Raw genomic sequence first — 12,384 nt, 5'->3', positions numbered from 1 at the left:
CTGATTATTGAAAAAAGAGCAGGTTGTGTCCACCCAATGCTCAAGTTTTTATCTTGTCTATGTAAATATATTATCTGGGTAAATAATGTGCCTAAGTATAACATTAATATGCATTACAGTGTATTTTCAAGTATAATTGTCATTTTCATTTAACCTTCCCCCTATTTTCCCTAAGAACATAAATGTGTCAAGTGGAGGAACCTATTCAGGTGGAATTTTGAAAGATTCCAGTTTAGATACCAAGTTGTACTGGGAAATCGTGGTTATTTTTGGACATCTTACGAGGGAAGAACTGCTTTTCTTTTAGATCCATGAGACTTTTAAAAATAAAACTCAGTTGTTGTTCAGCAACCAGAAATGTTTCTGAAGTAGGCGTGTGTTGTCTGCTGTGTGGATGAGCTCTTTCTCTCATATGTGTCAGTGTTAACTCCTTCATGAATAATGCATGGAGATTTCTGTTACATGGTTTATAGTGAACCCCAGCTAACAAGGGCAACTTGGCCTCTTTTCCCGGTGGAAAGTAGTTTTGATTGCCACCTTTATTTGAGGAGTGGTAAGGATGATCTCTGCTAATTATTATGATTAATTTAGAAATACAGAAGCTCACCACTATTCTAGTAAGTACTTTGTGTGTGTTTTTTTTTTTTTTTTTGTAAGACTAAATGTTGGTTATATGAGCCAGCAGGTTATTATTTAGGTTTTGGGAGTGTGGAGGATGATACTTTCCTATCCTTTGTTTCTAAGGATTTTGAAGATGATAGTTGCTTGCATGATTTTCCCACTTGCCTCAATTCTTTGTACCAGGAATGTTTGATAATTCCAGAGAAACAGAAAAGTAATTGAACAAGACAAGTGTAATAAATTGTGTTGAAACCATTGATTGCCAATTTAGAAAAAAAAAAAAAATGAAAAGGATGCATATCTCACACCAAACTCTGAAAAATAAATCTAGATGGGTTAAGACTATATCTGAAAACAAACCATTTACAAAGTTGGAGAAAAATACTAAAAAGTATTTCATTTATTCTATGCAGAAGGAGGACTTATTAAACAGCATATAAAACCAGAAGCATAAAGAAATTGACCAATCTGATTGCATAAATAATAGAGAGTTACATAATTTTTTATTACATAAAGCATTAACTTTTGCACGTGTATGTATATATGTCATATATATATAAAAGACTTAAAAGACAGAAGGCAAGGGTGGGATATTTTGAGAGAACAGCATCGAAATATGTATATTATCTATGGTGAAACAGATCACCAGCCCAGGTTGGATGCATGAGACAAGTGCTCGGGCCTGGTGCACTGGGAAGACCCAGAGGGATCGGGTAGAGAGGGAGGTGGAAGGGGGGATCAGGATGGGGAATACATGTAAATCCATGGCTGATTCATGTCAATGTATGACAAAACCCAGTACAATATTGTAAAGTAATTAGCCTCCAACTAATAAAAATAAATGAAAAAAAGACAACTGACAACCTCAATTGTCTATATATATCACAGTATATGTATAGTATATATCACAATGACTCAGAATATGTCAATGATGACATATTTACTGACATTGGAAATCTCTCATGTTAAGGTATAAAGATACCTCAAAAAATCAAGTAGGAATGTACTATTTAGTGTTTAGTTTAATTTTTAAAAATTGATATGAATATATGCATATGTATGCATGTGTACTTATACATATATATTATACAGATACATAAAAAACTCTGATGAATAAACACCCAACTAATACCAGCCATTTATTTCTACTAAGGAAAGGAGTGGCAGAATGAGCAGTGAAGGAAGACTTTCATACTGTAATCTATGTGCAGTATGGTCTGAATGATTTTTGATTATATATTCATACACTGATTTTATACTTTAAAAACATCAGTAAAAGGATTGAAGGAACAGTTGATACATTTATTCAATAGCAGTTCATGGGACAATACTTGTCCAAAGCACAGAAGTGATATATGTGTTGTAAGTAGATAATATATATTTATGTAGAGCTGTAGAATTTTAGAATTTCATGGAATTCTAGAAATTGTTTTACATAAAGCCGAGATCAAACCAGTCAATCCTAAAGGAAATCAACCCTGAACATTCACTGGAAGGACTGATGCTGAAGCTGAAGCTCCAATACTTTGGCCTCCTGATGCGAGGAGCCCACCTATTTAGAAAAGACTCTGATGCTAGGAAAGATTGAAGGCAGGAGGAGAAGGGGACGACAGAGGAGGAGATGATGGGTGGCATCACCAACTCTATGGACTTGAGTTTGAGCAAGCTCTGGGAGTTGATGATGGACAGGGAAGCCTGGCATGCTACAGTCCATGGGGTCTCAAAGAATCAGACTCGGCTGAGTGACTGTCAACAACAACAAAGAGAAGTTCTTTGATGTTATTATTAATGAAGAGCCAGGATTGGAATCTACATCTTACGACAACTTTTCTTAGTACTCTTCCTTCTGCTGCAATTTGCAGAGTACTTAAGAAAAAATTCCCTATAAAAATATGGATGGTGTGACTTTCTGTTTGACTACATAAATACCTACAAATCCCTATCCAAATAATTTTTCTTGGAGGTTCTTGTAAGTAGAGACCTCTCAATCATTGTCATATTCTTTATATTCTGAATCTTAGAATGAATAAGAATTTCAGAAAGATTGGAAATGAACTACTTTTTAAATGAGATTTAGAAATATAAGTTATTTACTTGCCTATGTATATGGAACTCTGAATAATTTTATTTGTGAGTATAGCAAAATATTGTATCTTAATAAGCTTAAGTACTAGTATATTGTAGTATGACTCAGTAGTAGATGTATGTTTTGCAGGAAGAGTATATGTATTTATAAAAAACATATGCAACATATAAGCTGAGCAGTGAGTTTGTACATCTGCTAATACTTTTTGAGTAATAGTTATGTTGTGCTTGCTTTTCACTAAACAGTTTTTCATTAAGATCTTAGGAAATGCATTGATAGAATTCTGGCCATAATTTTTGTTTTTGTTTTTTAATCATCAGGATATTACTGAAAATTCCTCAGATTCAGTACTTGATCTGCAGATGTCCTTGGAGGAGCTATATGCCCAAAATCTCTTGCAAAGGCAGGATGAGAGTTCGCCTTCAGTGGACTTGAGCGTGGGGCCGGCTTCTGGCTTTGCCGTGAATGACTATACACCTGCAAATGCTATTGAACAGCACTATGAATGTGACAGCATCAGAGCATGGACTGAGTCTCACCTACCAAATGAAGTTGTATCAAGTACAGAGCTGAATTCTCATGTGCCGACTGATTCGACTGGAAAGGTGACATTCTAAAGATACAGTCTGTGTGTGATGGTGAGGTTGGGAGCAGTGAAGGGTTAGATTACTCTGGCTTCTCTCTCCATTTGGAGCCAGGGCTCTTCTAAGGCTCAGATTTTCAAAAGACAACCTATGAACTTGTTGTGTAAGTACTTGCTGAGTAAAGCCCAACCAGCTCGAGAATACGGGTGATGTTGAAATCATACTCCAAAGTCTAGTTTTCCTTTCCACGTGACTTATTTTTATTTTCTGACAGAGCTCCAAGTTCTTAATTCCTCAAGGTTCCCTGGCCTCTGCTGCTGAGTGCGTCATGCTCCAAAATGCACCCAGAGAATCTTTCGAGAGGACTATTGCAATAGCAAAAGGCAATTCCAGCTTAGGTAAGTTTCTTTTCCACATACCCCTTCCGTCCTAACCCCCTTGCCAAGACGAAATGTTGAACATAGAGTCAATACTTTTAACTGTAGATAAGAAAATAGATGTGATAAAATTTACCATAGTTTTAATGTTAATTCTTTTTGTACTCACTATTATCTGAAATGGTTAACAGGTTTACTTCAGACTACCTTAAATCCCTCACTGTCTTATTAATTATCTAAAAATATTCACAAGCCTCATTTCCATTCAAGTGAAAGATATACAAATTGTGTATGAGACAGAAAGTCAGGAAAGGAATTCTTAGGAAATGAGAAGTCAGCAACTTGGAATTCTAAATTATTTGGAAAAGTAAATTATTAATTTCTTTGAATGGTACCAGTTATGCATGCATTAGTTTGTATTTAATTTCTTTCATTCACTGAAATAAAGACTACAAAGACCGTCAGCTGTGCCATTACCAAAGCATTAATGCAATTCTTCAACAGTCCTTCCCAGGTGTGAGGGTTTTCCACCCATAAAAGATCGTGACTGGTTAAAAAGCTCAAGTCTTCTGATCTGGGCAAAGAAGACTGCCTGTAGAAATAAAATCGTAATTACACTAGCTAAAATTATTTCAAGGCAGCTCACATTTATACTTCTTTTGACTTAGGCAGTGACATGATTCAGCTCTGTGTTTGGTGCTCAGGACTGAAAATAGGGTCAGGAATCATTTCCCCCAGAAGCCTGATGGCAGTCTAAGACTGTGTGGTTAGCTCTGTGTCAGAGGTCTTCTTTCTCTTAGGATGTAACCGGCCAGTACCCTTTATGTTGGTATCTATGGTGGGATTTGGTTTCCTTGTTGTATTTGGGACTTGGCAGACGAGTTGAGCAGCGACACCACTGAGGCTGGTGATTGGGATTCCAATCTGTCTCCTAGATTTTGTTCCGTTTGGTGGTGGCTGGGTCCTCCCAACAGTAGCTAAAAGGAGAATTGTAGCAGGGAGTTTCTCATTGGTTATAATCTCTCTTATATATTACAGTTAATAGAATGATACGAAACTTAAGCTACAGAACTTTCTCTAATCATTAGTTATGGGATATGTGCTGTAGACAGCTAACTGTGACAAGTATTTCATCTGCTAATGCAGTGTTTGTGAGAGCATGTTACTTGGAACACTAGTTCTGTAGGATGTTAACGGGAGTTACACTTGGGTTCCAAGTTTGGGATGTGATAAACTTAAGGAGACAGGTGTTTCTGTTCGCATCACTCAGTAGCTTTGCACTTGTGCCTTGTGTATCTGTAAGAACATGTTCCAAAATGCAGCATTTCTCACACATCATTGGCCACAGAACCCAGTTTTAAAATTAACTCATAAGACAGAAATTTTGCAGAGCCTGTATGAGAAACCCTTTTCTAGCTTATGTATTCACTCAACCTTCAAACATTATTTCTGTATTCTGGCCACTATTCTAGACACCAGGATATAATTGTTTTCTTCAAGGAGCATGAGTTTAAGAGAGTTAGACTGACCGACTTACAGGACCCTCATTGCATTAACATATCATACCTGCTATGAGTGACATTCACACAGAGAACACTGAAGGCTTAAATGAAGGAGTAGCAAGCCCTCCTCTCCGAGTTTGGAGGAATTTAGAAAGATATCAAAGAACAGAAGATGTTTGATTTCATGCTGGAAAAAGAAATAGATTTTACCACCTAGTTGAGGCACTGGAAGCATTGGAAGCTGCTAGAGCCGAGGCAGAGAATTGTGAAGCATCCCTGAGTTTGGTGTGGATGAGCGTGGCACAGTGAGGGGCAAGGTAAGAGTTGAAGCCGAAGGAGTGGCGACATTTGTTACATTTAGTTGGTGGGGCGCTATTATTTGCACACATATGTACACATAGTGTAATGACCTTTGAAAAATTTAATTGACGATTTTTGATAGATCTGTTGTATATTAGCTAGTTACGTTGTATTAGAATCTGAAAGGCAAAAAGCAAAGGTAAAACAGTAAGAAGGAAAGTGTTACCTTTTCTTCACTGATGAAGTACTGGAACATAAGACTCAGGAATTTCTCTGGAAGAACTCAGCCCTTACAAGGTGGAACCAGAACTCAGGCGAGACTCTGTCTCTGATTTTTTGCTCATCACATAAGACACCTGAGTCCTTAAGTCACCCAAAGGCTGTGTTAGCACTGTTGTAATAACAAGCGTTATTTTGAAGCTGAATTACAAGCTTGCATTTAGCCTTTAGAAAGCAATGTATTTGTGGATTGGAGTAGAGATCCCTTTTAAAATATATTCTGTGCATTTTCTTCTGTTTTTCTTTTGTGCTTTATTGAGCACTTTGAAAGGAACATTACAAGTGCTCTTCTCAAAATATTCTTTGAATAACCCCAAACGTGGACATTATCCGCATTGTTTAGATGAGTAAACTGCAGACCATTGTGAGGTTAAGTCCGTTGCCCAAAGCCACCCTGACGAGAAGTGCTGCAAGTCAGATTTGGGACCAGTTCTCTGTTTCTGCAGTAGATGGCTTGGACTGTTGTCCTGTACATCTTTCAGGACAAAACTGAGAGATCTTACAAGTTACAACCAAAATCCAGTCCGTAGATACTACCTTGAAGTTGTTGAAAAATAAAAGTGATCATTTGGTGAAAGGAAAGTATAAGCTGAGCTAACTGATGTCAACCTCTTTGTTTAATATGGTTGACCTGACCTGACAGCTTTCATAACGGGGAGAGTCATGAGTTAAATCTGCTGTTAAGAAAGAATTTAGAGATCATGTTGGCCATAGCCTGTGAAAACTTGTCCCGTGTCTGTGTCTTGCTTTATTGTAGGATGTATGGTGCCAGTGAGAACAAGATGATGGGTGACATTCCCAGGATGGATCACTGAGTTAAATTGTGTTTTGTAGTCTTGCATTTTTTTTTAAAACTATAGTTGTCTCTTGGGACTTGGTAGTTAACATGGCAGCATTAGGACAAACCAGAGTGCTTATTGAAACATTTCAGAGCCAGCCTCTTTGCTCATAAGAAACCCACCTCATTTGAAGAATTGTCTCAACTTGTTTGTTGGTTTATGTTAAGCAGAGGTGTTTCCTTAATGACAATATACTTAAAACTCATTTGTATGAGTCTTAACAGAATCTTTTAAAGTATATTTGATTAATAGCTTGTTTCTATCTGCATATGGTAACTAGAAGTCTGGGTGGCTCCTTTCCAGGCATGAAATATCAGGCTGGGAACATATTGTAGTCAGGATCATTTCTTTAAAAATATTTGAAATATCATGTGTAATGTGGTATAATTACACTTAATATTTGGGCTTCCCTGGTGGCTCAGATGTTAAAGAATCTGCCTCTGATGCAAGAGACCTGGGTTTGATCCCTGAATCGGGAGGATTCCCTGGAGAAGGGAATGGCAACCCACTCCAGTATTCTTGCCTGAAGAATTCCATAGACAGAGGAGCATGGTGGGCAAACAGTCCATGGGGCCTCGAAGAGTCAGACATGACTGTTAGAGAGGATTTCTTTCTTTTAAAATTTATAAAAACCTAAAAATGAGTTAGTGGCTTCTCTCAAAGACTTTGTGAATACCGTTATCGACTTACGTCTCTCCTTATATTGTTTAATCATATAGTCTTGTTTTGAAAGGAACTTTTAGTACTTGATTTTAAATGAAATTATATTATTGTATGTAAATTTTAAAATTTCAGTCAGTTCAATTCAGTTTAGTCGCTCAGTCATGTCCAACTCTGCAACCCCATGGACTGCAGCACGCCAGATTTCCCTGTCCTTCACCATCTCCCTGAGCTTGCTCACACTCATGTCCATTGAGTTGGTGATGCCATCCAGCAATGTCATCCTCTGTTGTTCACTTCTTCTCCAGCCTTCAGTCTTTTCCAACATCAGGGTCTTTTCTAATGAGTCAGCTCTTCGCATCAGATGGCCAAAGTATTGGAGCTTAAGCTCCAGCACCGGTCCTTCCAGTGAATATTCAGAATTGATTTCCTTTAGGATTGACTGGTTTGATCTCCTTACAGTCCAAGGGACTCTCAAGAGTCTTCTTCAACACCACAGTTCAAAAGCAGCAATTCTTCGGCACTCAGCCTTCTTTATGGTCCACTCTTACATCCTACATGACTACTTGGAAAAACTGTAGCTTTGACTAGATGGACCTTTGTTGACAAAGTAACGTCTCTGCTTTTTAATATGCTGTCTAGGTTTGTCGTAGCTTTTCTTCCAAAGAAGCAAGCGTCTTTTAATTTCATGGCTACAGTCACTATCTGCAGTGATTTTGGAGCCCAAGAAAATAAAGTCTGTCAATGTTTCTCCATTTATTTGCCATGAAGTGATGGGACTGGATGCCATCATCTTAGTTTTTTGAATGTTGAGTTTTAAGCCGGGTTTTTCACTCTCCTGTAGTGAAAAAGAGTAGTATGGTGGTGCTGTAAACAAAAATGGGGAGGACAGACGGAGAAATGAGGGTAGAGACTAGGGAATAGGGAATAGTAAATAGGGAATTCAGTTAGGGCTGTTTCCTATGAATCATCCAGAGACCTTGTCAAGAGCACAAGTGGATATTGAAATCTGGAGCTATTGAAGTTCAGATTTGGAAATAATGCAGTAACAGATTAATGTTTATATCAGTTTAATTCAGCTGGCTACTGTACATTTAGGCACTATGATAGGCCCTGCAGATAAGACTTGAATACAAGCTTCTTAATAATTCTGTTATGCTTTTAAAAATAATTTTTAATTTATTTTTGTTGGACTTCTCTGGTGGCTCCTATGGGAAAGAATGTGCCTGTGATGCCAGAGACCCGTGTTTGATCCTTGGGTTGGCAAGATCCCCTGGAGGATAATTCCTTTAGAGTGTTGTGTTGGTTTCAGCCTTACAACATCATGGATCAGTCATAACTCTGTGTGTGTGTGTGTGTGTGTGTGTGTGTGTGTGTAATGAATCAAAACGATATATGTATCCCCTCCATCTTGAGCCCCCACCCAACTCCACCCCTCCAGGTCATCACAGAATGCCAGGCTGGGCTCCCTGTGTTATGTATCAGCTTCCCAGAAGCTATCTGTTTTACACACGGCAGTATGTGTGTGTCAGTGCTACTTTCTCAGTTCATCCCATGCACTGTGTCCACAAGTGCATTCTCTATGTCTGTGTCTCTGTTCCTTCCCTGCAAATAGGTTCATTAGTACCATTTTCCTGGATTCCATATGTATGCTTTAATATACTATGTTTGTTTTTCTCTGACTTATCTCACTCTGTATAACAGGTTCTAGGTTCGTCTACCTCACTACTGACTCATATTTCTTCCTTTTTATGGTTGAGTGATAACTACATTTTATATATGTACCACAGCTTCTTTCAACTCCTTTATCCATTCATCTGTGGATGCACGTCTAGTTTGCTTCCATATCCCAGCTGTTGTAAATAGTGCTGCATTGAACACTGGGGTATATGTGTCTTTTTGAGTTGTGAATTTCTTAGGATTAGTGGGATTGCTCAGTTATAGGGTAGTTTTAAAAGAAATCTCTGTACTGTTATAGTGGCTGTGTCAGTTTACATTCCCCATAGCAGTGCAAGAGGGTTCCCTTTTCTCCACATCCTCTCCAGCTTTTATTGTTTGTAGGTTTTTTGATGATGGCCATTTTGATTGATCTGAGGTGGTACCTCATGACAGTTTTGATTGGCATTTCTCTAATAATGAGTAACATTGAGCATCTTTTCCTGTGTTTATTGGCCATCTGTATGCCTTCTTTGGAGAAATGTTTGCTTAGGTCTCTGCCCATTTTTTGATTAGGTTGTTTGTTCTTCTGATATTCAGCTGCATGAGCTACTTATATATTTTGAAGATTAATCTATTGTCAGTTTTCTCATTTGCAATTATTTTCTCCCATTCTAAAAACTGTCTTTTCATCTTGTTAAGTTTTCTTTGCTGTGAAAAAACTTTTAATTAAATCCTATTTTTTTTGTTTGTTTTTATTTTCATTTTCTTAAGAGGTGGGTCAAAGAGTTTCATAGTGTCTAGCCTTACACTTAAGTCTTTAATCCATTTTAAGTTTATTTTTGTGTATGGTGTTAGGGAGTATTCTAATTTCATTCTTTTACATGTGGCTGCCCAGTTTTCCCAGCACCACTTATTGAAGAGGCTGCCTTTTCTCCACTGTATATTCTTGCCTCCCATAGGTGCGTGAGTTTATCTCTCGGCTTTCTATCTTGCTCCATCATTGGTTTGTATTTGTGTTTTTGTGCCAGTACCATACTTACTTGATGACTGTAGCTTTTTAGTATAGTCCGAAGTCAGGAAGGTTGATTCCTTCAGTCCCATTTTTCTAAGATCGTTTTGGCTCTTTGGGGTCTTTTGTGTTTCCATACAGATTGTGAAATTTTTTGTTCTAGTTCTGTGAAAAATGCCATTGGTAATTTGATAGGGATTGGCTTGAATATGTAATCCCTACCAAATAACCAATGGAATGCGAGCTCAACATCCAAAAACTAAGATCATGGCATCCGGTCCATCACTTCATGGCAAATAGATGGAGAAACAGTGGAAACAGTGACAGACTTTATTTTCTTGGGCTCCAAAATCACTGCAGATGGTGATAGCAGCCATGAAATTAAAAGACACTGGCTCCTTGGAAGAAAAGCTATGACAAACCTAGACAGCATAGTAAAAAGCAGAGATGTTATTTAGCCAACAAAGGTCTGTCTAGTCAATGTGGTTTTTCCAGTAGTCATGTATGGATGTGAGAGTTGAACCATTAAGAGAGCTGAGTGCCAGCGAATTGATACTTTTGACTGTGGAGTTGGAGAAGACTCTTGGGAGTCACTTGGACAACAAGGAGATCCAACCAGTCAATCCTAAAGGAAATCAGTCCTGAATATTCATTGGAACGACTGATGTTGAAGCTGAAGCTCCCAATACTTTGGCCAACTGATGCAAAGAACTGACTCATTAGAAAATACCTTGATGCTGGGAAAGATTGAAGGCAGGGAGAGAAGGGGACGACAGAGAATGAGATGGTTGGATGGCATCACCAGCTTGATGGACATGAGTTTGAGGAAGCTCTGGGAGTTGTTGAAGGACAATCTGGCATGCTGCAGTCCATGGGTTGCAAAGAGTTGGACATAACTGAGTGACTGAACCAAACCAACTTTGATAGAGATTGCATTGAATATGTAGATTGCTTTAGATAGTATGCGTGCATGTGCTAAGTCGCTTCAGTTGTGTCTGACTCTGTGAGACCCTAAGGACCATAGCCCACCAGGCTCCTCTATCCATGGGATTCTCCAGGCATGAATCCTAGAGTGGGTTGCCATGCCCTTCCCCCAGGGATCTTCTCAACCCAGGGATAGTCATTTTAACAATATTGATTCTTCCAATCCAAGTACATGGTGTGTTTCACCATCTGTGTCCTCTTTGTATGCTTCTTTGTATCAAGTTCACCAGCATAGTATCTAGCACATAGAAACCAGACAGTAAATATGCCAAATGAGTAAATGATCTAGAAATAAGGTAATGGTAGAGTTTCTTAGAGAACTGATTTTCTACTTGTAGGCCTGCTCTGTATTCTTTCATATATGTAAGAGATGAACTATTATTATAAAAATGATTTGGTACTATCAAAATATTTTCCCTCAACTTTCTGTGTAAGTGGGGAGACATCACATAGGCTAAGCTACATTCACTCCACAGTGTAGACCCTGTTTCATCTCTAACATATTTAACATGGAGTGTCTTTAGATAAAATCTCAGAAACATTTCTAAATTGACTTTAAAAATATTTGAAACTCATGTTTTCCTTTCCTTTTTATTGTTTTTACTGCTTAAAAAGTGTTGTTGTCATTGTTCAGTTGCTCAGTCTTGTCCAGCTGTTTGCAACCCCATGGACTGCAGTGTGCCCGGCTTCCCTGTCCTTCACCATCTCCCAGATCTAGCTCAAGCTCATGTCTGTTGAGTCGGTGATGCCATCCAACCATCTCATCCTCTGTCGTCCCCTTCTCCTCCTGCCTTCAATCTTTTCCAGCATCAGGGTCTTTTCTAATAAGTCGGCTCTTCATATCAGGTGACTAAAGTATTGAAGCTTCTGCTTCAGCATCAGTCCCTCCAGTGAATATTCAGTATTGGTCTCTTTTAGAATTGACTGGCTTGATCTCCTTGCAGTCCAAGGGACTCTCAAGAATCTTCTGCAACATCACACTTTAAAGGCATCAGTTCCTCAGTGCTCAGCCTTTTTTATGGTCCAAAGCTTAAAAAGTTACTCTTGTTCTTTTATATATAATCTGTAGAGATTATTAAATTCAAATTAAATGAATTTGAAAGTCATGCTTTTTAAAAAAATATTTTATTAAGGTATAGTCGATTTACAATTTTGTGTTAGGTTTTAGTTTGCAGCAAAGTGGTTCAGTTATAAGTGTACATAATAGTTTACATTTACTAATTCCAAACTCCCAATACATCCACTTGCCCCACCCCCCGCCCCTTGGCAACCCCAAGTCTGTACTTACTGTGAGTCTGTTTCTTTTGTAAATAAGTTAATTTTTGTCATATTTTAGATTCCACATATAAGTGGGATCAAATGATATTTGTTTTTGTCTTTCCGACTTAACTTAGTATGATGATCTCTCGCTTTATCCTTGCTGCTGCAAATGGCATTATTTAATTTCTTTTTATAGCTGAGTACTATTCCATTGTGTATATGTA

The 12,384-nt window shown here is 38.1% G+C and overlaps 1 protein-coding gene across 9 annotated transcripts in view; it reads left to right on the top strand.

The window, feature by feature from the left end:
• MPDZ (multiple PDZ domain crumbs cell polarity complex component) overlaps positions 1-12,384 on the top strand; it is a 160,749-nt gene that overhangs the window by 87,691 nt on the left and 60,674 nt on the right. For all 9 annotated transcript variants that reach the window (XM_070480511.1, XM_070480517.1, XM_070480514.1 and 6 more), the window contains 2 exons: positions 3,028-3,312; positions 3,566-3,689. In XM_070480511.1, the coding sequence (XP_070336612.1) occupies positions 3,028-3,312; positions 3,566-3,689 (409 nt within the window). The remainder of the gene's footprint in view (positions 1-3,027; positions 3,313-3,565; positions 3,690-12,384) is intronic.

This window comes from Odocoileus virginianus, chromosome 18 (genome assembly GCF_023699985.2).
Source record: "Odocoileus virginianus isolate 20LAN1187 ecotype Illinois chromosome 18, Ovbor_1.2, whole genome shotgun sequence".
NCBI classification, from domain to species: Eukaryota; Metazoa; Chordata; class Mammalia; order Artiodactyla; family Cervidae; genus Odocoileus; species Odocoileus virginianus.
This window is presented reverse-complemented; position numbering and strand designations above follow the sequence as displayed.